The sequence below is a fragment of the Sinohyriopsis cumingii genome, chromosome 3 (genome assembly GCF_028554795.1).
Source record: "Sinohyriopsis cumingii isolate HCF-2022 chromosome 3, ASM2855479v2, whole genome shotgun sequence".
In the NCBI taxonomy this organism is placed as follows: Eukaryota; Metazoa; Mollusca; class Bivalvia; order Unionida; family Unionidae; genus Sinohyriopsis; species Sinohyriopsis cumingii.
In genome coordinates, this window is record NC_142963.1 from 26,366,013 (window position 1) to 26,392,522 (window position 26,510).

At 37.4% G+C, this 26,510-nt stretch overlaps 1 protein-coding gene across 4 annotated transcripts in view; it reads left to right on the forward strand.

Moving 5' to 3' along the window:
- Window positions 1–11,406, forward strand: part of LOC149802581 (alpha-L-fucosidase-like) — a 34,268-nt gene extending 22,862 nt beyond the window's left edge. For all 4 annotated transcript variants that reach the window (XM_089951856.1, XM_089951855.1, XM_089951854.1 and 1 more), the window contains exon 9: window positions 1,701–11,406. In XM_089951856.1, coding sequence (XP_089807982.1) covers window positions 1,701–1,956 — 256 coding nt within the window. In that variant the 3' untranslated portion in view covers window positions 1,957–11,406. The remainder of the gene's footprint in view (window positions 1–1,700) is intronic.
- Window positions 11,407–26,510: the final 15,104 nt, after the last annotated feature.

Genomic DNA, 26,510 nt, shown 5'->3' on the forward strand with positions numbered 1-26,510 from the left:
ACGTATGTAGTCTCAGCAAAATTATCTTAATATGTTAAGGGATGTTCTAAAATTATTTGGTCTTTATTCAGTAGAAACATTTGACTTATAGTTAATTTCTGAGTATGTTTGGTCTTGTTTATTTAGGATATAGATCATTATACACTGACTTGTTTCAGTGAAACTGTAATTATTTATATACTGATTTGTTTCAGTGACACTGTAATTACATGCTGATTTGTTTTAGTGACACTAATTATGCACTGATTTGTTTCAGTGACACTGTAATTATACTGATTTGTTTCAGTGACACTAATTATGTACCGATTTGTTTCAGTGACACTGTAATTATACACTGATTTGTTTCAGTGCCACTAATTATGCATTGATTTGTTTCAGTGACACTGTAATAATACTGATTTGTTTCAGTGACACTAATTATGCACTGATTTGTTTCAGTAACACTGTAATTATGAACTGATTTGTTTCAGTGACACTAATTATACACTGATTTGTTTCAGTGACACTGTAATTATGCACTGATTTGTTTCGGTGACACTGTAATTATAAACTGATTTGTTTGAGTGACACTGTAATTATACACTGATTTGTTTCAGTGACACTAATTATACACTGATTTGTTTCAGTGACACTAATTATGCACTGATTTGTTTCAGTGACACTAATTATGAACTGATTTGTTTGAGTGACACTAATTATACACTGATTTGTTTCAGTGACACTAATTATGAACTGATTTGTTTCAATGACACTGTAATTATGCAGATTTGTTTCAGTGACACTAATTATGCACTGATTTGTTTCAGTTACACTGTAATTATGAACTGATTTGTTTCAGTGACACTGTAATTATCCACTGATTTGTTTCAGTGACACTGTAATTATGCACTGATTTGTTTCAGTGACACTAATTATGAACTGATTTGTTTCAGTGACGCTGTAATTATACACTTATTTGTTTCATTGACACTGTAATTATGAACTGATTTGTTTCAGTGAATGTAATTTGATTTCATGAGAATCACATTGAAAAATATGTATTACTATCATTATTGCAACTAGGTGCTGACTGTATTTAAATTTGCATATCTTACACTAATTTATCCAGCCTGGTTCTCAGTCAGTTTTGCCTCATACAATTGGCCATTTTATTCAAGGCAGTTGATAGTAAAATAGGAAAACAAAACTTGAATACAGTTTACTACTGGATCTTTTTCTGAATAAATCTTTTTGAATAATAGTCAAAATCTCAAGTTCAGTCTCTCCATATGCATCGGTATTGCAGTTATTTATCATATTAGAGATTTGCCTACTTCCAGAATAAATGGAAACTGCTCTGGTGGCCTAATGGTTAGAGCATCTGCCTCGGATGCGGGAGGTCATGGGTTCGATCCCTGGGTGAGTCATACCAAAGACTTATAAAAATGGTACTAACAGCTGCCTCTCTTGGCGTTCAGCATTAAGAGGTTAGTGTTAGGACTGGTCGGCCTGGTGTCATGATAATTCAACTGGGTGGGACATCATTTAGTTTTTATTTTGTTTATCTAGTAGATTCTTATTTTCTGATGTGATTATTTATTTAACCCTGGTCAGAAAATACAGCTCATGTTTTCTACTGAAGTTGAAAAGGTTCTTTAAATTTCTTTTTACAATCTTATTATTCATAACTTATTGACAATCAGTTCTTCATTTTTTGTCAGGTATACCAGTAAAAAGTCAACAAATGGGACTACAGTATATGCCTTGCTTCTTGAATGGCCCGACAACGATTTACTTCTTCAGTCTCCAGAAACAACATCATATACCAAGGTCACTCTGCTGGGCTACAATGGGGACTTGAAGTGGAAAGCCAAGAGCCCCACAGGGATGGTGATCAACATTCCCACAATTCCCTTCAACAAGATGCCCAGTGAGTGGGCATGGACCTTCAAGCTGGAGAATTTGTTGAATCAGTGAAGCTTTTCACACCTCCATGTGCTTTCTTGTAAAGAATTTCCAGTTATTTTTAAAATTTCCCTCCAAATACAATTCTTTATAATTTATGTAGCACAAAATAATTATTGAAAAATAGTATTTTATATGAAAAGATCTGATACAACATGTATTTTTTTCTGTAATTGATTATTTAATGTTTAATATCACAAATTTGCTTCATTAAAAAGTAATATGTAATAATGCCAATTTAAGGTACAGTACCAAGAAATGGTCAATGAATCTAGATCACTTTACTCCAGTTTTGCTTACTTCCATTGTACTCTGATTTGCATGTTTTGGGTTAATTTTTATGTTACAAGGTGTATAGAGAAGTACATGACTAAAATGATCATACATTGTGGGGATTTCTTCTTTAATTTTATGGAGATGAACATTGTATCTGTATATATGTGCTTCTAATTATTTTTTAAAGTTCATTTTCCAAGCTATTTAAGATGTTGATAATCAGAATTCCTTTCTGCAACATTCCAAGAGTTGTCTTTATATTGTTCTGTGTTGCTTTCTTAGAGAGAGTTATTAATGAAATTAATGTCTTCATGTGTGGAGTAAGATCAGTACAGTTTTGTTTCAGGCAGGCAGTATTATCCCATATTGTTTGACTTGTAAATGTGTCCGTGTTTTGATGACAAAAAATTGAGTTTTAGTCAACACTTGCAGAAATACCAAGAATTGCCTCCCAAACCTGCATCTTGAGATGATATTGGTTGCAAATCATTAACTTGCTTTGTACAGTTAGTATCACTAATCACTTTGACAAGTCAGTTGTGTTATTTATCTACATGTGAGACTCGCTTAAAGGTAGGAAATCTGTCACTTTTTGAGTTCAATGCCAGTCACAGGCATTTAAACACATGATTAATTGAATGATAGTTTATTGTAATTTTGAAATTATGTTTAGTCATGTTTGTAGTGGATTTGTCTAACCCCATGGCTAGTTGAGTACATAGAAATTGTACCCATCTTCTCTAATGATCCACTGACCTTTAGCAAGGAATGTACTAGTATTTTGATGACATTTTGTTTCCTCTGTGCATTTTCGGGAGGGTATTTTGTATAGTTTTTGCATCAGTTGAGATACCATATTTAACCAAAATAGTCGGACCTGCAGTTTTTTAAACACCATATTCTCAGAATTTTAATAATTTCAAATGGTACAGACCATTTCTGGATAGAAGCAAAGTTTTGTTTTTAAAGCTGATGCAAAAATAAAAACTTAGAGTTCAAATCTAAAATTTTGGATTCTTTGACCTGTACTGTATAGGCATTGAGTGGTAAACCATCTGGCCGTGAAACCACTTTCAATACCCAAATTATCATGTGGATTAAATGAAGATGTTATCAGTAGGCAACAATAAAAACAGCTAACATTCTTCTCAACTTGTTATCAAGCAGGTCCCAAAACAAAGTGAGCTCCAGGCTTGCTAAGGTAATAATAAAGGAAAAAGTACCTTTCATGTTGAAAACATTGGTGGAATTTATGAACAAATTACTTTGAGAATTGTAAAATTAATGGTCATTGGTGACCCATTGAGTCTACATGTGATCACTGGCTTATTTTATATTTGCCACTGGAAAGTGTACGAAGGAATCATGTACATCAATTCCTATTCTCACTAAAATGCATTGTGTGATATAAAGTGTTTAAATATGTGTAGGTTATTGTCTTTTTGTTTTTCCTTTTCCAGTAGACTAAACTGGTTTTACATTTATGTCTGATAGAGGGCCAATATTTCTGACACAAATTTTCCAAGTTCTTGTTGTCTCAGTTTTCTCTTTGGTAACTTCATTTTGGATGTAGTAGGTTTGGTCTTCATACCTTTAATTTGAATGACTATGTTGAAATTGTTCAATTAAATTCATAAACCAGCCTATGTGATTGTGCTCGATTATATATTTAGGGCCTTTATTCTCAAATTTTTGGAGGTTTAATTTCAAGATCCCTTCAAACATTTCTTTTAAGGAAAATATGTATTTTTAAGATTTTCAGAGGTTAGATAATATGAATAGTTATAAATTATGTTGATGATGCAGTTTGTTATGAAAACAAATCTTTTCATTATAAAACAATATAGATATTAGAACTGGGACATGTCTATCCAGACTTACCACCAATTACACTACATGTATACAATAAAAAGACTGTCTTAACTTCACAAACAGAAAAAAAACCCCACAAGAAATGTAACCAGAATTCTTTATTTGTAAAATGAACTTTGAAACATTATTATACAAGTGTTCTTTATTGGCAAGCAAGAATATAATGCAACCCAGCTTACCTAAATATATATTGTCTCTGCTGTTTACATTGTTACACAGTTGTTACAATAAAGATATCAATTTTATGGAAAATATTTGTGAAAATTGATAGTTTTTATTAGTACAAAGATATTTTGGTCATTGAGAGTAGACAGCTTGAATCTGAACCCTTTCCAGCTTTTCCAGGTTTTTGGTATCAGAGTATTTCATAATACCATTCAAAGGTGGTTTTTAAATACAGTTATTACTCATAGTATTAGAAAAAAATGTGAAGAATTGTTTCCCTTGAAAATATAAAGCTTTATGACAATATGCACAGATGATAACCATCTATGCCCTAAAATTTGCATTAATTAAACTGATAGGTAAGTGCCATTGGATTTCTCTGTTAAATACTATACAAAGCTAGTGGTGTTGACACAGAGTTGTTGTTACTGCAGGAGAGAAAGGTTAGATACATTAGAGAGTTTCCCAAATATTCAGTTAATTCCAGCATATTATTATGGTTTGTGGCTTCCCATCCGTCTTGCCACAGTTTATAGAAGATACAAATTTTTAGTTGTTTAATTCATTACTTATTAAATGGACATTCATATGAAATTTACACCATAATATCCATACACTAAAGTAGAAAAGATCAGTTAAACCATCTGAATAAGATGACTGTATCACTGTATATCTTTAGTATATATTTAATTTAGGTAAAGGGGAATGTTAAAATTTCATACACAGCAAATCTTTTATTGTGAAACCAATTATAAACAGTAAAATTAATTTTCTGATTGGTGTGGATAGAATTGATTATAAGAAGATATCGTGATGCTTCAGTAACACTTAATGTGGTTATATGAACAATAGCATTCCAGTAATAGATTCTGTTATAAATAGGGCTATGTACAAACAAAATTTAGATTTTGAAGACTTTGTATGATTTTTATAGGCATGAAAAGAATTATTTTGGCAAGTTTAATTCACAGAGGTACATTTTTTTCAGTTTGTCTCAGTCTCATCATTGTGCTGCTGCAAAAGTTGCCTTTTTTTTGCTGAAACTATGCACCATTGATCCGTAATTCTGGTACTTATATTTTGAGATCATCAATGCATGATCTGGTTCATTGATGCGTGGTCTAGTTTCTCAATGTAAATAATCATCTTTTACACTTGTATGATTTCACAAAGTATTAAACATCCTGGAATATTTAGTAGGGAGTCCATTTTTTATTTGAGAAAAACAATTTTTTGTTGAAAAGCCTGGCTTTTTCTGAGTAACCATCAACAATTAGTCGTTTAATGTACAATATAAATGTGAAATTAATTTAATGTACAATACCAAGGAATGATCAGTGAATCTAAGTTAACTATACCAGTTTACTCTGGTTTTGATTGTTATAGATAACATTGTATTTACATTTACATTTTTCTCAATATTCTACTTGATATGATAATTTTTTGTGCTGTTGCAATATCACATTATTTTAAGCCATCTCACAGACAGAATGAATGACAAAAAAAATTAATCGATTTATATATTAGAGTATTTCATATGTGAAAATAATTTATTTACACTTTATTCAAGCAGTATATTATAGGTAAATTTATGAACTTTTTGTTTTCATTTTTAAATTTGTTACTAAAGAGTGTTTAGAGGGGCTGCAGCAGTTGCTGCATGGGACAATTTAATGCACCATTATTTACTATTCTTAGTTCTATGCAGAAGTTTTGGAAGCTTCCATTGCAAAAAGTTCCTTACCTGTAATGCTAACTCTATGTTGGCCCATTAGAAAATACTGCACAGAGTTGGAAAAAAGTAATGATCATATAGCAGTTAATAACATTAATTTTGCTGTATGTGTTTTTGTTATAATTATCTTTTTTCATTGGTAAAAATCTTAAACTATTTAGATATGTGTGATGGCTTAGGCCTAATATAAAACTATTTAGATATGTGTGATGGCTTAGTCTGAATATAAGGCTGATTAAATATGTGATATAGCTTAGTCCTAATATAAAACTATTTAGATATGTGAGGTGGCTTAGTCCTAATATAAAACTATTTAGATATGTGTGATGGCTTAGGCCTAATGTAAAACTGTTTAGATATGTGTGATGGCTTAGGCCTAATATAAAACTATTTAGATATGTGTGATGGCTTAGGCCTAATATAAAACTATTTAGATATGTGTGATGGCTTAGGCCTAATGTAAAACTGTTTAGATATGTGTGATGGCTTAGGCCTAATATAAAACTATTTAGATATGTGTGATGGCTTAGGCCTCATGTAAAACTGTTTAGATATGTGTGATGGCTTAGGCCTAATATAAAACTATTTAGATATGTGTGATGGCTTAGGCCTAATGTAAGACTATTTAGATATGTGTGATGGCTTAGGCCTAATGTAAGACTATTTAGATATGTGTGATGGCTTAGGCCTAATGTAAAACTATTTAGATATGTGTGATGGCTTAGTCTGAATATAAGACTATTTAGATATGTGTGATGGCTTAGGCCTAATGTAAAACTATTTAGATATGTGTGATGGCTTAGTCTGAATATAAGACTATTTAGATATGTGTGATGGCTTAGGCCTAATATGAGACTATTTAAATATGCATGATGGCTTAGTCCTATTATTAGACTTTAAATATGTGTGATTGCTTAGTCTTAATATAAGACTATATCTGCATGATGGCTTACTCCTAATATAAGACTATATCTGTGTGATGGCTTAGTCCTAATATAAGACTTTATCTGCATGATGGCTTATGCCTAATATAAGACTATATCTGTGTGATGGCTTAGTCCTGATATAAGACTATATCTGCATGATGGCTTAGTCCTAATATAAGACTATATCTGTGTGATGGCTTAGTCCTAATATAAGACTATATCTGCATGATGGCTTAGTCCTAATATAAGACTATATCTGTGTCATGGCTTAGTCCTGATATAAGACTATATCTGCATGATGGCTTATGCCTAATATAAGACTATATCTGTGTGATGGCTTAGTCCTAATATAAGACTATATCTGTGTCATGGCTTAGTCCTAATATAAGACTATATCTGTGTGATGGCTTAGTCCTAATATAAGACTATATCTGCATGATGGCTTATGCCTAATATAAGACTATATCTGCATGATGGCTTAGTCCTAATATAAGACTATATCTGCATGATGGCTTATGCCTAATATAAGACTATATCTGTGTCATGGCTTAGTCCTGATATAAGACTATATCTGTGTCATGGCTTAGTCCTGATATAAGACTATATCTGTGTGATGGTTTAGTCCTAATATGAGACTTAAAATATGCATGATGGCTTAGTCCTGATAAAAGACTTTTTTTTATATGTATGATGGCTTAGTCCTAATATAAGACTATTTAAATATGCATGATGGCTTAGTCTAATATGAGACTTTAAATATAAGTTATATCTTAGTCCTAATACAAGACTTCAGATATGTGTGATGGCTTAGTCATAATTAAAGACTATTTAGATTTGTGTGATGGCTTAGTCCTAACATGAGACTTTAAATATGTGTTATATCTTAGCCCTAATGTAAGACTATTTAAATATGTGTGATGGCTTAGTCCTGATATAAGTGAATTAGTATTTGTCTTCATTTGTATTCATCCAGCATAATTCCTCTAGTATTGAATACATTACCCAATCATAACACCTCAGAAGAACTACCTTGCAAATCCAGCCCTCCCAGATAACACTTTTAGCTAAAAGAAGCTAAGGATATCTTCCATCCTTGGTGGCTGTGATGCAGAGTGGTCTCTCCATGGTATAGAGATTGGCACACAAATCCCATGAACATCCCAGTTACTACTTCTGTTTGTGCCGAGTAGCCTGTCTATTTACAGCAGAGTCCTCACAAAATCTATACAAACTGTTTGGCAGTTTTCTACCTCAAACAAGTTGGAAGGAGTTTTACCTTCGAAGGGCACTATATACTTCTATAAGTTTCCAACTTTTCTGTTCTTCCTTTCATTGATAACAAAGTTTCCTAACTTTCTGTTTCACTTTGAAATCTTACCACAATTAGATGCCTTTGGTACATAACTGTACAGGTTGCAGTGACATCTCTCATAATACTGTAAGTGCATGTCTGGTGTGTGATATAGATAACTCATTTAATACGGATGTATTTCTGCCAGAGTCAGGATACATACATTCCTATATTCTTCTAGTGTCTAATGAAATGTTACTGATTTTACCTGTATGTCATCAGGCCTTTTTCTTCAGGTATAATGATCTCATAAGGGATATTGTAGTGTCTGCTTTTTACATATCAATAATGATGCTTCAGTTCCCATTTTGTGTGCAGGTTTTGTGTGTAATATAGAAAACTTGTTTATATTTCTTTATAGCTTTTGCTCTGGTCAGACAAGTACAGGCAGATTTTCTATACATCATTTACTCAGTATCATCCAGTTCTTAAGCTATAATGCAGCACTCCTTAGTTGGTCCTGAACCCCTAAGCAAATTCACTCAACTGTGAGGTTCTTCGGTTTGTGATGAAATGCAACAGTGGGTCCTAATTCCCTCCATTGTGGAGACTATGCCATCTCCTTATCAATAAAAACATCTCTGACATCATACCCTTTCAAGATTCATTCAGCTAGGTTTGGAATCGGTGTTAAAAGTATAAAGAATATATCTTCCAGAAACAATAATTGAATTTCATGAAATGGTAGGTTCCATGTTTATTTAGAGCAATCATCTGCTAGAGAATTCCTTTGCCTTTCAAGTTTTGCTCAATTCGGTAGAGGATGTCTTAGCTCTTGGTCACTTTATTGGGTTTCCATAACAGTGATGACATGGTTCATGTGGAGACCTAAACTGTGACCACTGGGTTTCCATAACAGTGATGACATGGTTCATGTGGAGACCTAAACTGTGACCATTGGGTTTCCATAACAGTGATGACATGGTTCATATGGAGACCTAAACTGTGACCATTGGGTTTCCATAACAGTGATGACATGGTTCATGTGGAGACCTAAACTGTGACCATTGGGTTTCCATAACAGTGATGACATGGTTCATGTGGAGACCTAAACTGTGACCATTGGGTTTCCATAACAGTGATGACATGGTTCATGTGGAGACCTAAACTGTGACCATTGGGTCAACTTGCACAGTCTGCAACGATACGAAGTTTGCATCTCGAAGACAGGAAAACCACTTTGGACTCAAGTTGGCGATACCTCTGCAAGCACAACATCCAGCAATCATGATTGTTATGAATGCAAACACAGAGGGCTGGGGGACCAAGTCTACCATTTTGGAATACCATAGGAGCATGACCCCCTCAAGATCACTATTTCATACCAACATCATTGAGATGGAAACCATTTTGAAAGTTTTTATTGGTGGCTGTAGAACCTACATGGGAATGAAATTCTCTTTCTGTACAATAACTTCAACTGCTCTCAAGAACTTGCTTAGTTCACCTATCTTATAGGTCCTGCTTCTCACTACTTTGGCAGTTGGCAGACAAAATCAGTAATATACGTCTTGTTGGTGGATCCATCTTCTTGCAGTTCCTCCATGATGGATCAATATTGCTCATGAAGCCCCCTGCTTTCATTACCAAGAACAGGCTTCCGTTCATCAGGAACTAGATATTGTTAATATTTCCCATGTATTCTGGACACTTCATCTCAAGGTCATCAACATGACCCAATGCAAGCTCTGAAGTGCTATTTCAGGAATATTAAGCCATAGCATTTAGCTGATCATGCTTCATTTGACCTTCAAAGATAGGAACAATGATCCATCAACATAGGCATTTTCATCCTGAATAAAGTGGTCCTTCTGTCTGACTAAACCCACGCCAACAAACTTGCACATTAAGTTAGGACCATCAGTACAATCATTATGAATAAAGCTGTTCTCAAACTGTCATTAACTTCAGTGATGGGAAGGATTAGATATGAATATTAGCATTTTTATCCTAAATACGAGTGAAACTGTTCTCTATCATTCTCCATGCCATGGAATGGAGGTCTAAGTACACTAATCCAGTTCTTAATAGAGGTCTCCAATCCCCAGATGGTCAAGTCAGTCTGGAGAACCTTTACCTATGGCACAAAGGTTGCCCTTTCAGATTGTTTGACAGCTTCATAAAAATGCTGATTCATTACTTTTTTCGTCAAAATTTCTGAAATTTGTATTTGCACATTTAGCCTTCTGAATTTGTTTGCAGGAGGGAAAATATTTCCCATGTCAAAACTGCTCCCTGACAGATGAAATTTTTTTTAGACAGGTTAGCTAGAAACTGTCTCACATAATTTATGGGATGGGAGATATTCTCTCCAGTGTAAGGGGATGTATATCCCTCCACCTCTTACCTGTTCTCCAAAGGTTGGGCAGAGTATTTAAAAAAAGAAATGAAGTTTTTATGTGAACTATGATTCTTCGAGAATACCTACCTAGTCATAATACACTTTCACCCTCCCAACTTCCCCGCAGTAATATCCACATAGAGAGCGTGCCTTACATTCCATTAATAACTGAGATATTCATGGGATCTGGGTCCATTTCCAATACCAAGGAGCGATCACTGTGCCCAACTGCCACCTAGGTGGGCAGATAATTCTTAGCATTTTTTTTTAGCAAAAAGTAGTATCTGGGAGGGCTGGATTTGTGGGGTAGTAGTAGTTCTCCTAAGGTATTATGATTGGGTAAGTATTCTTGAAAAAACATTTTACTATAAAAACTTGGTTCCACCTAAACCATTGTGCTACAGTGCTAATTCCAACATGGCAATAATGACAACCATTTAAAAATTGTCGACATTACTTCTCAAAGATAGCATGTCATAATGAATATTCATTATAACGTGTAATTCTCCATTAACACAGCTTTTATCTGGCCTTCAGTGTGGTTGCCATATTAGCTGTTATACTTCTTTCTCTTCTCATTAAAAATAGCACATAAAACAGTTATAAAAATTATTAAACATTTTCATTCTTAGTCTTTGTTGATTCTAAATGAAAATTGTTCTAATTTTTGTTCAATATGCTGACCATAAAGTCTTTTACGTTTTTGCTGTTCCTTCTGAACTAAATAATGAATGAACTTTTATGAAAAAATACCTTGCAACATGTTTTTTTCTGAATAAAAATGGTGCCTCTCTAACGATCGTTGTGGTCTTATTCTTTATTCATTGGTACAGCTGTTCTGCCAGTACTGAAATAAATACATGTCAGCCACTAAAGACTGTTCCTTCATGGAAATCCTGCTTATTATCAACTGTCTGATAAAGTTGGCAGGGTATATAGAAATGAGTTTAGTCAGTCTGGCTTCTGTCCATCAATCATACTTTTATTTTCAAAGCAGAACCCCAAAACTAAGTAATGTCTTTCATATTGGTAAATACATTAGACTAGTTACAAGGGGCCCCAAGTGGCCGAGTGGTCTAAAGCGCTCTCCGTTACGGATCACTGCCATCTCACCTCTGCCTGCGTGGGTTCGAGTCTCGGATTTAGCCAATGTGGGTATGTGAGAAAGCTTGCCAGTAGCTTCTCGTGGGTCGGTGGTTCTTTCCAGGGTTTTCCCGGGTTCTTCCTCCACCATTAATACTGGCCGCCATGTATAGCCTATCGTGTGCTGAAAAATGGCATCAAACACTACAACAACAACAACAACAACAACAAAGACTAGTCACAGTGCTCTAGTTGTATGTATGTTCGAGATGTCTCAGCAAAACTTGGTAACAGATATTAGACTTGAGGTTGGTATGAATATTTTCACGTATTTTGCCCATTTGCATGTCCATCAACCTATTATTCATACATGTGACAGAACAGAGAAGTCAACTTAGAACATATCACAAGATTTGCTAAATTTGGTCAGGAATTTTAATTTTAAAAAATGTGAGATTCTCAAAGAGAATAGTGAACTTTTATGTCTTCAACTTTCTTATCACAATGGAACCAAAAGCTTTGGTATGAGAACCTTTTTGACCTGATCTGAAAAATGATCTGCTACCATAAATGGGAGATTATGTTCAGATATAAAGCTGGCAAACAGCGTCTCAGCTTGTATATCTTAATCAACATTGATACAGATTCCATGAAGATGGATTTTAGTCATGGTATATTTGTTGTTGCGTTTAATATGCTTTAATTCATTGGAGATTCTGCATGGCATGCAATCACATTCATGCCACCATAGCAGATTTTAAAATCAGCATTACAGGAAGGACAGAATGCATATTCGTGTCCTTTGAGTTTGATTCCAACCACTGAAATTCCTGTTACCATCCATCATTTCATATGATATTTTGGTTGGTAAGAATTTGGTGTTTAGCTTTGGGAGATAACACATACTTATGCATCTCAACTAACTTTAATCACCAAAGCCAAACTGACCCTGTTTATGCCACTTGAGGTCTTTAACAATTAACAACCATAATCAATTAACAGGGTGTTTTTCTTTTGTGCTTAATATTGTTGAGATGGATTAGAGTCTATACTATATGCGATCAAAAGTAATTTTAACAGGATTAAAGATGTTTATTGGTTATGAAAATTTGTATGATGATGTATCTTAACAAAAGTAATTAATCACATCAACATAATGCTAGTTTGACGTCATTTTTGCGCTTGAGTGAACTTTTAATTTTTAGCTTTCTGTTTTTTACACCCTAATAACCAAAAGAGGCTGGACACTTTTTAACCTTCACTCATGAAAATAGTATGTAGCTGAAGCTTAACAAGAGTAACTTATCCATAACAAAAACAAGGTCAATGTAACCCAATTTTTACCCACAGTGTGACATTTGTATTTTCTGATAAATTGTACAGGGCATAATTTTAACAATATAACTGTAAAAAAAAAGAAATTGTTGTTATGTATATCTATATTATATGTCATTTTCATGATCATAGTTTCTAAGGGTCGTTTAGCTAATAATATTTTAAATACTAATTTTCTCAACTATTGTAAGTTTGCACTTTAAAGATAAGTAATTCTTGTATTAAGTTCATATTAAAATTCATTCATAAGTTCCAAGGTTAATTGGTACTATTTTCAATCGGAGATAAACATCACGTGATTTTTACTTTAGGGAATAAGTTCTAGAAAGGCCAGGTTGACCTAGTTTCTGATTAGCTAGTGTAACCGCCTGACCTTGTTTACAGCTGATATTATTCTAAAATCAATATAATATATAAGAGTTGAATTACGGAGAATTAGTCATCCCTAGCATTAATAGCAGTCTTGAAAGACATTTTAGTTGTGTTTGATTGAGAGGATTCCTTAAATTAATTCAATTATTCATTGGGATTACAAGGTGCTTAGGTTATTTTAAAGTTAGCTTGTTGGAATTACTGCAAATTCATGTACACATTTTTTGTTCTATATCATCGTGATGCATCCAAACTATTCTTTCATCAGTACAATAGTGCATATTATTCTGAATATCACCGGAATGCATTTGGATTACTCGATACGTTTGGATTTGTATGGCATTTAGGACTGTTTAGGATTTAAGTCACCATACTACAAGATATTTTTAATTTTTCACTTTGTACGTTAGGTGAATAAATTATATTTAAAATTTTACAAAACTTGTCGTTTTCGCTTTCTCTTTTTGTTTGTTGCTTAAATTAAGACCCTATAGTCTAATACTGTATAGCAGTGCTGTCCAACCCGCAAGCCACATGCGGCCTGTGGGCTGATTTTAAATGGCCCACCAGAGCTCGAGCAGCTATATAGTCGTTGCTTTTCAGTTTTCTACTGCGGCCCTTGGCTTCAAAAAAAAAAACATTTTTTAGTGGCCTATGGTGTCAAAAAGGTTGGACAGCACTGCTGTATAGAATGTTCCAATTGTTTCACTCTCTTTTTTATTGGGTGATTGAGGAGTGGTCTTGCCCCATTTTCTCCCTCAAGTGATCCACAATTGGTTTCTGTTCCAATGTCTGTTCATCTGTCATGCATCTTAAAAAAATAACTAATGGCTTGTAAACTTTACCATTATGATACACACGTGTATATTTCAATTACACTTTAATATATAGCGGGGTATCCAGGCAGGCTTGGCCCTAGGGCAAGGCAAACGAGGCAACTACCTTGGGCCCCGCGCATTCAGGCAATGCAGTTATTGTGCTTGGTGCCCTGCGCTCATTGTTTGCTGCCTTGGGCCCCGCGTGCTTTCTTGGGCCTTGTACCTTCTATGGCCGGATTAAAGCCTTTGGCGGGCCCTGGGCACAGCCAACATAGGGGTCCAAAGCTATCCTGCCTTGTCTATAGATATGGTTACAGTACTATTAACAACACTGCCTGTGAAATAGGACGATAATATACGGGGCCCCTTGAGCCTCGGGGGTCCTGGGCACATCTTGATTGCAAAGGAATTGTGAATGAAAGCCATCGACGTTGTTCGTGACAAGGCTATTGGCACTGTTGGTGATGTTGCTGGTAAAGCATTCTTAGCAATCAAACAAAGACTTGCATGATTAATAAGCAGACTGCCAGAGGTCCGACCGCAGAATGCTAGCATTCTGTCAGTAAAACCGCAGGAAGTTAAACTTCCAAGCACCAAAGTAATGTCAGCAAGTACCAGTAAATAAAAAGATCAAGCTGTAAATGAAAGAATTAGCAGGCGTGCCACTTAAAAATCAACAAGCCGATGAGAGAGAAAAAATATAACAGCAAGTCTGATAGCATGAAGTGGTCTGACTCGACGTCGTTTTAAATAATGGCGAATATAAATAAGACGTTCAAGTGTGTATCAGATGCCGCGTTTGACATGGACGCACCAGTCCTCAGAAACGAATCGGTCGTGATTATCAATATTAATCTTATGATTCACGTGTACCCTACGCACGTGGAAGAATCGAACCGAAAGTTTAGGATACAAGCAGATATTTCTTGCCCGATGAAGCATTCATTGAGACTGAAGGTCGACTTTTGAAAGTAGACGATACAGCGTATGGAATTGGAGATCGAGTTGGTTTTGTTAATAATGGTGTTATGGAGTTGTTCAACAGTGCCACATACATGTGTTACGAGCCTATGCTCTTAAATAGTAACAGAAAAGAGTGAAGACAGCAAGCTTTGTAAAATTTAACAAATAACATATTTCCCTTGAATACAAAGTCAAAATTGAGAAACAAGAACTTACGGTATTGCGAATTAAATCTAAAATTATTCCAAGATTTAGAGACACAGGTCCTAGTAATAAAAAAATCCTGAATAAAACTCAGTTCAAGTCCCGAAGAGATCCAAAACTGAAGGCGACGACATGTTTTATTATGGTCTACGAAGTGCTGATATATCAACAGTCTCTTGTTGAATCAGAGAAATATTATTCCAGGTTTGAATTCAGTATAAATTCCAATGAATGTCTTTATCCAAGATTTTTGTCAGAGCACTTTTGTATTTCCAGAGAAAATAATCACTTGAATCCAACAATTTGAAGAAAATAAAATTCAGCCCAAACTGGTCACAACATAATACAGTTTAAAGTGCTAGATCTTAAAGCACAACTGGTAAAATCATCACAGTCACAAGATAATATAGTTCTCTGCTTGACCTCGGGTCACATTAGCATTTTCTAAAAACAACCATTACCTAATGGAAAATAACCTTCTATAATGATGTAATGAGCCTTGTTTATTTACAACACAGTAGCCTATACAGTTCACTTGGGAATCTAAAAACCCTGACCCTGATCAACATACTGACCACTTCTTGTTTACCTGAATAATAATTTTATTAATAAGCTCATACACATAGAGAATAATGAACTATTATTAGTTGTTTACATAAATGAAATAATTAAAAAAATACAACAAAGTAAATCAGGTCAAGCAGAAATTAACTCAATTTTAGATAAGGTCAAGTCCAGCAAACAACGTTACATTACAATAACATGTAATTAAATTAAAAAAAAAATAAAACTAACAAACAAACAATTAAATTAAATATACATAACACATGATTGATGGAAAGACTATTGAATCATGTCTTGAAAATGTCGACGTTGCCTCGACAATTATCGGGCTAGAACGATACAGTGATGATTATTCACTGTCTCCTGGTCCATCAATGATGTTTGCGACGGATGCCACTGATCACCCCGAGAACCGTAAAATAACAATGAATGCTGCTTGAACTGAAGTTGCATTGATGAATGAAAACTTCAACCAGGGATTCTCAGCACGTCGATCGATGCTAAGTGGTGAGAATTTTAATGTGCAAGTCCACTATCACATCTTTGGATTCTGCCGTAACGTGAGAAAAAGGTTATCTTCGGTGCCAAATAAACAGTTGTACTTGTTCGAAAAGCAACCGACAACGACCCAATCTGGTGAGATAAATCTGCAACTGCAGTTAAAGTAATACTAACAAAACTTTCGTTGTGGAATGCAACAACGGCTCCATCTATGACTGAAGAACAACAGCAGATATCTTTTATGGAAAGCGGTGGTAAATCAACGTTGTCATGGTTGATGATGACCACAAAGAGTATTCAGAGTAATGCTGGTGGATTATTCACATGACAGATAGCATCACAGCAGGGAGTTTCGGCACCACGATATATTTTCAATGCGATTTAGGATAACACACAAGTGGATTCACAGGAGCGAAATCAAATGGTGTTTGGCACTCTTGGTGTAGCGAAGTTTCTCTGAGAATAAATAGACATTATGAACCATCTGAAGAAGTGTTACTAAATTTGAGAACAATCATGTTGCACGTGCGTATCATCATTTAATGACATTCATGGGGCGTGATCAGAATGTTGATTCTGGTTTGTAGATATCTCAGACAGATTTCACAACGGTATATCCGATCTGTCATTTCTTACTATAACACTTTGATTTGTTCAGACAATCTGTCATCAATATACATTTTCGAGCTCATGTTGCATGACCACCAGCTGCTTCTGGTACTTATAGAGCAATAACTGTAATATTATCAAACAAAACAATGTAGCTCGAATGCGTTGGTGGACGAATGAGGTTCGTTGATCCACCTGTAGAAAATATGTAATTAAATCATTCAGAATGTTGTGTAATGTCATATCAACACATCAATGTGACGCTGATACCTAGTCAGATTAAAAAGCTAAAATCAGCATCAAAAAAGAATTCTGGCATAAAAAATATTACTGAAATCAACGGCGTTGCAAGGCCCAGATAAATTATCACTGACAGAACGTCAGCTGAGGCACTTCAATGATGCCTAGAAATCAAGGACCGTTATTAGACTAGATTTTTCTGCGGGCGCCATTAAAGATTTTTTGGTGGGGGGAAATGCGGTATATTTACACTTCTTGCGGCTATACCAGCATTGATTGCCGCTGAAGATTCAGCTGTTGCACGAGCATCCGCACTTAGTGCCGTTGGAACAGCTGCCAGGATGGCATTCAAGAAAGCGACAGGACATGGTCGAAAGACCTCAAAAAAAAAAAAAAAAAAAAAAAGAGGGTCGAGTTCTAAGAATGCAAGGAATCCCCTATTTGTGGTATGGTCGGGGTCTAAGCCTAACATGAACGTTTCGCTAGGCAAGCTTTCCATGTCAAATTTTTATTTACTTGATGCTGGTAGTTGATTAAACATCAAAAACTTCCGAGGGTTTTTCATGCTTGATCAATTACCAAAATAACCAAATCGTATTGAAACTGGTATCATTAATCTTGATTGAAATTCTGGTACAGGTACTCACTGGGTTGCATATGCTATTCATCCACGTAGTGTTGTTTATTTTGATTCGCATGAATTGGCACCACCAAAAGATTTTTTAGATTATATGAGTGGATGTGCTAGCAGATCAATTTGGTATTCAACAGCACTTGCTATACTCGATGCTATATCAAGGTCATCAGAACCATCGCATAAAGTCGTGCACGAGTACACTAGCGTTCATTTTAAACAGGATAGGAGTTTTTTTTGTTGTTGTTCTAGGGTTTAACGCCATTTTTCAGCACAAGATAGGCTATACATGGCGGCCAGTATAACTGGTGGAGGAAGAACACTGGAATACCCAGGAAAGAACCACCGACCCACGAGAAGCTACTGGCAGGCTTTCCCACGTACCCACGCTAGCCGAGCCTTGGACTCGAACCCACGCAGACAGAGGTGAGATGGCAGTGATCCGTAACGGTGAGCGCTTTAGACCACTCGGCCACTCGGGGCCCCTAGGATAGGAGTTTATGGTGGTAGATATTTATTTATTTATGGAAGATCTCGCGCTAGAGCTAAGAGAACTGGTCCTGGTGACGTTGATTTGTCAGCGTATGCGACTAAAGATGAGCTTGTTGATCTTGTTAACCTCGCTGGGTTTGACAAGGATGAAGTTGTTGTTTTTCAGGATCAGCATGGACGGCTAAAGAAAAGCAGTATTAGGTCGATTGATATTGTCTGGCGAGTTTTAGGCGCTACCATCGATAATATCCCAGTATTTATTGAATCAGGGAAAATCAGCGACTTAAGCGTATCAATCACGACGATCAGAAACGAGATTAATAAACGAGTTGTTAAAACCAGCGATACAATGAGTGGTGAACTCAACGTGGACAGAAATATCATTGTTTTTCTTTAGAACTAACGTCTGATGATGACGCCGCAACGAAGAAATACGTGGACGTCAGCGATACCAAGAATGATAGTAAGAGTAGTAAGGGGGGTCACTTTAGGGACAATGGGACTTAGCATTAAAAAGACCCCTGGGTCACTTTAGGGACAATGGAAATTTAACATGGAGAAAAATCGTGGGTCACTTTAGGGACAATGGGAATTTAACATAGAGTTTGGGTCTGTCTAGGGACAAGGGAAATTAACATGGGAATAGAGTTTGGGCTTGTCTAGGGAAAAGGGGAATTGAATATGGGATTTTTTTTTTTTTAAAAAGTTATTTTTAAATTTAAATTTAAATTTAAAAAAGGGGTAGGCAATGGAAAGGCTATCTCTTTTCGAGAAATATGGCTGGCCCTGAAAAGGGCCTTTGGGTTTTCTTCTTCTTCTTCTTCTGCTTCTAATTTCTTCTTTTTCTCCACCAAGTTCTTATTTTATCTCCTACACTCTTTCTCTTCTTTTCTTTCTTTTTTTTTCTCCTGCTCTTCTTTCTTCTTTTCTTCCTCCTCTTCTTTCTTCCTCTTCTCATTTTCTTCTTCTTTTTCAATTTTTTCGTTCCATTTGCTTATTCTTATTCTTTCCTCTTCATCCTCCTTCTCTTCCTTTATCTAGTTCATGACACCACTAATCTTGTCCTTTTCCTTTTTTAAGTTATTAATTTCCATCTTTACACGATGGGGACTATAGGAATAATGGTCTTCAACGAGTCTTATTAACATCTGCTCCATCATTCCTAAGTTGTCTAAAACGTCTTGCAATGTTTGTATTTTGTCCATTTGGTTAGAAGCCATCTTCTTTGTAGAATGGTTTGAACGACGAATACTGTGGGTTCTTATAGTGAAAGCGCGGACGTGAAGGAAAACATCCCCCTAAAAACATAAAATTGATCTTACCTAGATCATAACCAAAGAAACAACAACGCGCGGACGTGAAGGAAAACATCCCCCTACTTTTCTCATTTCATATAATAAAACCCAAACTATACTCTCCACCTACGCTAAGAAACCCATAATCTACTATTCACACAAAATTACGTGAACGGTTACAAACACAAACACATACCCTCACACAATGAAAAAAGAGTTAGTGTTTATATTCACACTACTCTACCTACACACATTGGCAAATTGATCGTTATTTCTTTTCTAGAGTATTGGGTAGCCCTGAAAAGGGCTGTTTTTTTGAACTCCAGATGCACCTATCTAATGGTTGCACCTTCCTGGCCTGGCGCCACACACGCATCTTCTTCCCCAGTCTTCTTTCACCTTTCTTCTTGGGAGTGCAGAGGCAGGATATGTGGCTTCAGAATCCCAATTTTCGGTTTCTGGGATTCTGAAATTTCTTCTTCTCTTCTTTTCCTCCTCCTCTTCTTTGTTTCTTCTCTCCTCCTCTTCTTTTCTTCTTCTTCTTTCCTCTTCCTCCTCTTTCATTCTTGCTTCTTCGACAGTGGCCTCCGCGGCCAGTTCATTTAGTATGCGCCTGGCATATTCCAGGTGCATCTGGAGTTCTAACAGTTTCACAATTCTGGTGTTCATTCTTCTGGCGGTGTTGATCAATCAACAAGGGTAGCTGGACTGCCGAGCGAGTTTCAATTTATACTGAAAGCGCGGACGTGATGGAAAACATCCCCCTAAAAACATAAAATTAATCTTACCTAGATCATGACCAAAAAAAAAAACAACACAGCGCGGACCTAAAAGAAACACTCACTCACTTTTTATGCTACCCATCACTGTTTTAAAATTTTTTCATTAATCACTTCAATAGACTATCCACATACGCAAAGCAATCCAATCTAACCCCAAATCTACACCTCAAACACCAAAAAAACATGATTTTAATCTACTATCCACACTAACTTACGTGAGCGCTTACAAACACAAACTCACAAACACATACCCTCACATTTTTTTAAGAAAGAGTTAGTGATTATTTTCACACTACTTTACCTACACACATTGGCAAATTTATCGTTATTTCTTTTCTAGAGTATTGGGGTAGCCCTGAAAAGGGCTGTTTTTTTTGTTTGCTATGGCAATCTTTTTTAGTTTCTAAGAATGCGATGTCCTCTGAGGATAGACTTTCTGGCGATAGGTCTGCTTCTTCGGAAAGAGAAGAAGAACTCTTTGGTGTCGATACGACAATCGACAAAGCCTCTGTCAGCTTCAGGTTGCTGCTGCTGTTGTTGCTGCTGTTGCTGCTGTCTCTGAAGTCTGTACTTCTCTGTCCATTCTTCTTTTTCCCTGTTCATTTCTTCTCTGAAGAGCTCTTCTATCAGGTCTTCAGTGACTTCTAACATTCTCACATTCTCTATTTCTTCTGGCTTCGGTATCAGACTGTGTCTGACCCTATGCAAATTCACGTAGGCTTCGTTGAGCTTAGCTAGTTTGGAGCACATCTTCTTAGGAGGATGAGTCGACAATGGATGGTTAGACTGGAAACAACCCCCGGTTCTTAAAGTCAAAGCGCGGACGTGAAGGAAAACATCCCCACACGGTTTTCGAGCCGCAACGTTCAGTGAGTGTCATGAGAGGGATAGTAAGAAATCAAAGAGCATCAATCCAACATTCTTATAGCTAAACAAAAGACAAAGGCATTTTTTTCAAAACACAACATTTTTTATTCAAAAATCACTTAACACTAACCAACAACAACTCTAACATATTTTAAACAATAATCCAACATGATAACATCAAACATTTTTTCTTCAAATACAATCTACTTTAAACAGGGCTGACAACGTTGTGAATGAAATTGTGATTTCCACTGTTGGAAATCATTAGGCCATTGATGGACACTACGTTTCCTAGCTTGAGACAAAAGATAAGCATAATGGTCACAAAACCATCGATCTACTTTCACATCGTTTCTAGAAGATGAACGAGGATCAAAATGAGTCACTAAATGTTCTAAGGAATAGCCCAGGCTGCGATGATGCAGAAAATACACACAGTACTGTCCACACACCAAGGAATCTGTGCCTTGTAATTTCACGTTATTGAATCGGGTGGTCTGAGCATTTCTTCTCATAAAGTCGATGATATCGTCTTCCAAAGGGGGCAATCCGTACGAATCGAAATATTCCACACATCCTTCTTGAGGAAAGTAGACGGCTACCCAGTGGGTTCCTGGGAGATGACTTTCGTCCGGTGTTGATCACGTAAGCTTGATGGTCTTTAGGTTTGCGACGAGGGAGTTCATCTTTAGCACATACGACAGGATTCCAAGAAGCCGTATACGAACTGTGGTTCAAAAGGTAATAAAGTTCCCAGGTATCCATGTTTTTTTCTTCTTCACAGGTAATAATAAGTCGTCAATTCGATCCTGACTTTTTGCTTGAAAATGTCTGACGAATAAACGGTTATTCGTTCTGTTTCCTCACTCTGATTCAGGAGAGCTTCGATACGATGGATCTCTTGAGTGGTTAATGGTGGACAAGAATGTTCACGCAAGTCTTTATACCACTGGTGCAACACGTCTTTGTCCGAGATGAGACTCCAAGCTTCGTCCAGATACTCGTCCAATTTTTCTTCTTGACTTAACATTAGGCATTTATCGTGTTGAATTTGACTGGGATGATCGTTTTGACATCCATAGCAATGTTTCTTGATCAATTCCGTCATTTTTTCCACCAAGTGTTTGGCAAAACAGGAGACTAAATGGGCTTCTTGTTCTGGCCATCTCGACTTCATCATGATCACTTCTTCCACAGTCTCCTCACATTTCATCTTTAAAGTTTCTCCACTAGGTAAAGAGGGATAACAGTCTTCCATGGTTTCTAGTAATCTAGAATGACTTCTCTCAAACTGTTGATTTCTATGGTATTATCGAATTCTGCATACAGGATGACGTTCACTGTCTCTGGCAGTTTATCTGCAAACTGAAGTTCCACACGAATCTGGCCGGATTTTATAGGGTGAAAATGTCCCTCGTCGCTGCCTTGGTCTGGAGTGAAATCGAAAGCCCACAAAGCATAGCCTCCTGCGTAATCGTCGTACGTAATGCCGTGACTGGTGTTGGTTCCTAACTGACCGGTGGCTTCGTACAAGGACAAGTACGATCTCAAGTAATTTTTGTTGTCAAAGTCAGGTTCGAAAGGTCGGGTACACAAGGTCTTGCCATCTCGACTGACTTCGATTTTCTTCACCTTAAAGTGTTGAAAGTTGAAAGGATTTTTAGCCAAAGCTCCGTTGAAGGCTGCATTCTCGACGATACCAAGGATCAAACGCTTGGGTAACTGTCCTTGAAACAGATGATCTTCGATCATGGAATGATGGTTAGCGGGAATGGTGAACGTTTTCACTTCCACGCGTCGTATGGGATACTTAGCGGTCGTTCTGCTCAACGTCTGACTGATGTCGTTTCCCACTTTAGGTAACACTTCCACGCGTCGTACGTAGAGCCTGGCTTCCTCGATGACAGTTTTGCAAGCGGTATTACCTATCAAATGGAAAGCGGCACTGCTACGATTCAGTCTCAGGCGGACATTCACCCCGTTCAGCAAATATTTCTCTTGTAACCACATGTCCAAATGCAAACGATCCATCAGTTCTAAACTTTTGTTGAGTCCTATGATTCTGTTTCTTCGTTCTATAAATCCATCATTTGTTAATTTAGTTTTATCCTTTGTATCAGTTTCGAATGTTTCAAACTGGCCTGCTTCGTCAGCTTCCCATAGCACACAGGCACTGAGATGAGTGTTCTTGGCGTCTATTCCGTACGTCAAGAGATTTTCCAGGTACGCTCGATAAGGGTAAGTATCCATGCTGCTGCTGACCAGTTTGTTGTTCAAGTACAAGTCCACTCCGCTAAACAAGGAATGCATGAAATTGTTGACGGGAGCTATTACCTCATCGCCTTCTATGGGCGAATTGTCCTCATCGATAACTTTGACTTTCAGGTACAAGTAACTGCTATTCAGATCGATGTAATCTTCGGGCTGTCCTTTGATTTCAAACTCGATGGGAGCTGAGGCTGTCAATGAGGAAACGGGGTGAAATTCCACCCATTGGGATTCTTGCATCGTCATCATCGTGGGGGGCATGGCAAACAGATCCAGTTCCGTCTTGGAACAAGCGCAAGACTCTCGGTGCATCATTTTTTTTTTGTCTCTTTTCTCAATAATCGAAAACGTCTAAGTCTCGAACGGTTCTTCTTTTCTTGGCCTTTCTAGCTTGAAGTCTGGTGAAAGGGTGTTTTCTTCTTCGTCGTCTCTTTCTGCCTTGTCCTTGCTGAATGCCTGACTCGGTAGCGTGCAGGGCATTTATAGGTGTGTCTCGTCGACCCAAAATGTCTTTGCCCGTTTGCAGCAAGACATTTTTGCCTGAACTCATGAAGGCTTCTTTAGGGTTTTGTTTGTCGATGATGACATTTTGGAGAAATTCTTTGCCTTGCGTCAGTGCCGCATCTTTCAAGGCGTGCAATCCGCGTGTCACCATCGGTTTCAACACCGGAGCCAACGAACGAAAGGCCGATTTTAACATATCTCCTAAACCGTGTCCTCGCTGTCGAGCAACCCCTCGGTACACTGGATACATGACTTACTTACGAGTCGTGAGAGAACCGTTTTCGAAAATGGAGTTTCACCCTGACTTTTCCTTTGGTGAATGGAATATTTTGTCCCAAATCTCCTTTTATAGTAATGTTAACCGTGTCCAAATACGACTTGCTGACAGGTAAATAGTGAGGATGGAGAAATTCGCGGTGGACGTGGTAAGTGTTTCCACCTTCCTCGTCAGCGTTTGCGGCAGAATCCACTTTGAAAGGAATGACACGCAGTAACGGCACGGAGGTGTGTCCCACCACGTTGTACTCCACCACATCAGAGTACACAAACATCAAATTCAGTCCTTGGTTCAGTTCTACTGGGGTACGAAAATACTTGGAAAAAGTCTCGTTGTCAGAAATGACTGGTAATTCGGGTTGTGTTTTTTGTTCTACTTTCTTCCTCAGCTCCATGTCACCGCCCAACATCTCAAACAATTCAGGACAAAATAAGAAAGATATTATTTTACGCCCCTCAGGAAATTTTATCAGGAAGCGACGAGCTGTTTTGTGGTACTCCAGGGTGACACTTTTTTGGGCACTTTCCAAAGCTTTCAGAAACACACCATTAAACCTGGTGGCTATGGTGCTGACCAAATGTTGACCACTAAAATAATAACCTGGCGGAATGAACAAGTGATAGGTGGTCCACTTTTGAGTTTTTTGTGGGAGGGGTTTTCTTGTCATATTTGCTATTGTCATCCATCCACTTTTGCACTTGCTCGTCATGAACTTCCACATCAAATTTATTTTGATTGGGAAGAACATTGAGGACTTGGGTCGGGTGAATCATTTCTACTAAAGCCACTTCCCAATGGGCTTCGTGATCTAAGGGGATGGCTTGAGGTAATTTAGCCGTGTAGCAGCACAACGTGTTGTTAGGAAACACCTCCATGGAACTGTCACTGGGTAAGGTTAAGTAAAATTGGTTTTCGTGACTCATAATTCTAGAGTTCTGTGGCTGTCCGAGGGGATATTACTGGACGTCAGAGGCGTGTCTCCGCCCAAAATGGGGTTCTGGTTGTGGTTGTTGAAGTGGTGACTGACACTGGCACTGGACACAAGGTTCCAGTTCGAGGAGAATTTCAGGGAGGGATTGGGAAGCAGGTAACCGATGCAACTGCTCAATAAAATGGTCCACAATTGTTTGTCTCCTTGTTGCAAACTCAAATTGGCGATGGCTGCCCCGATGACACAATACACCACGAAGATTTGGCAGAAAAAGACGATTTGCGTTTTAGGCACACGTTCTCCACACCACACCCACAAGGGTTGTTTTTGTAAATCTTGCACAGAAGAACTAGGGGAAGGAGGAGTGGTCGACGTAGCTGCGTCTGCTGTGTGAAAGGGCATGATGGTCACTTCTTTTTATAGTCGATGACTTGCGAAACGTCGATCCAAGAATCGAAACTGGGCGGATATCCTTTCCAACGTACTTTGACTTCTTTGACACGTCGTTTGCCCACTTTACGGGTTCTGCGTTCGAGAATGCTTTCGATGTCGTACACGTCGTCTTCTTTTTTGGTGACACGTTGTAACTCGGGCAAATAAAACGTTCCTTTGAGCACTTCTCCGTTCATGTCTTCCAATTTATAGACGGCAGGATGACGGCCATGCACTCGTCCAGTGACGCGAAACAATTCGGTCGTCCAGTTAGGTAAGTAACCTTTGTCGAAAGTGCGTTTGGTTTTGCCAATGCGCACCCAATCTCCTACGGTCAACTCTCCACTTTTCTTGGGGACAGCCCTCGTCGGGGACGTACCAAACAGACGCTCGAACACCAACACTTCATTGTCGGGAGTCACGTCTTGCGGGGCACGTCCGATGCTTCGATGGTAAGATTGGTTGTACGCTTGCACCAGGTGCGGTAAGATGTCGATGTACTTCAGAGTGTGGTGATGCATAAAATATTTCCACATGCGTTCTTTCTAAGTGCGTTGAAAACGTTCCACGATGCTGGCTTTGGTTTCGGGATTCTCGGTGGTAAAAAAATGAATGTCACGTTTCTTTAATTCTTTTTGGAAAGCTTGGTTCAGAAATTCGGTGCCTTTGTCCGTTTGCCATCGAAGAGGGTGACGACCGCTTTGTTTCAACACCCGTTGCAGGGCTCGC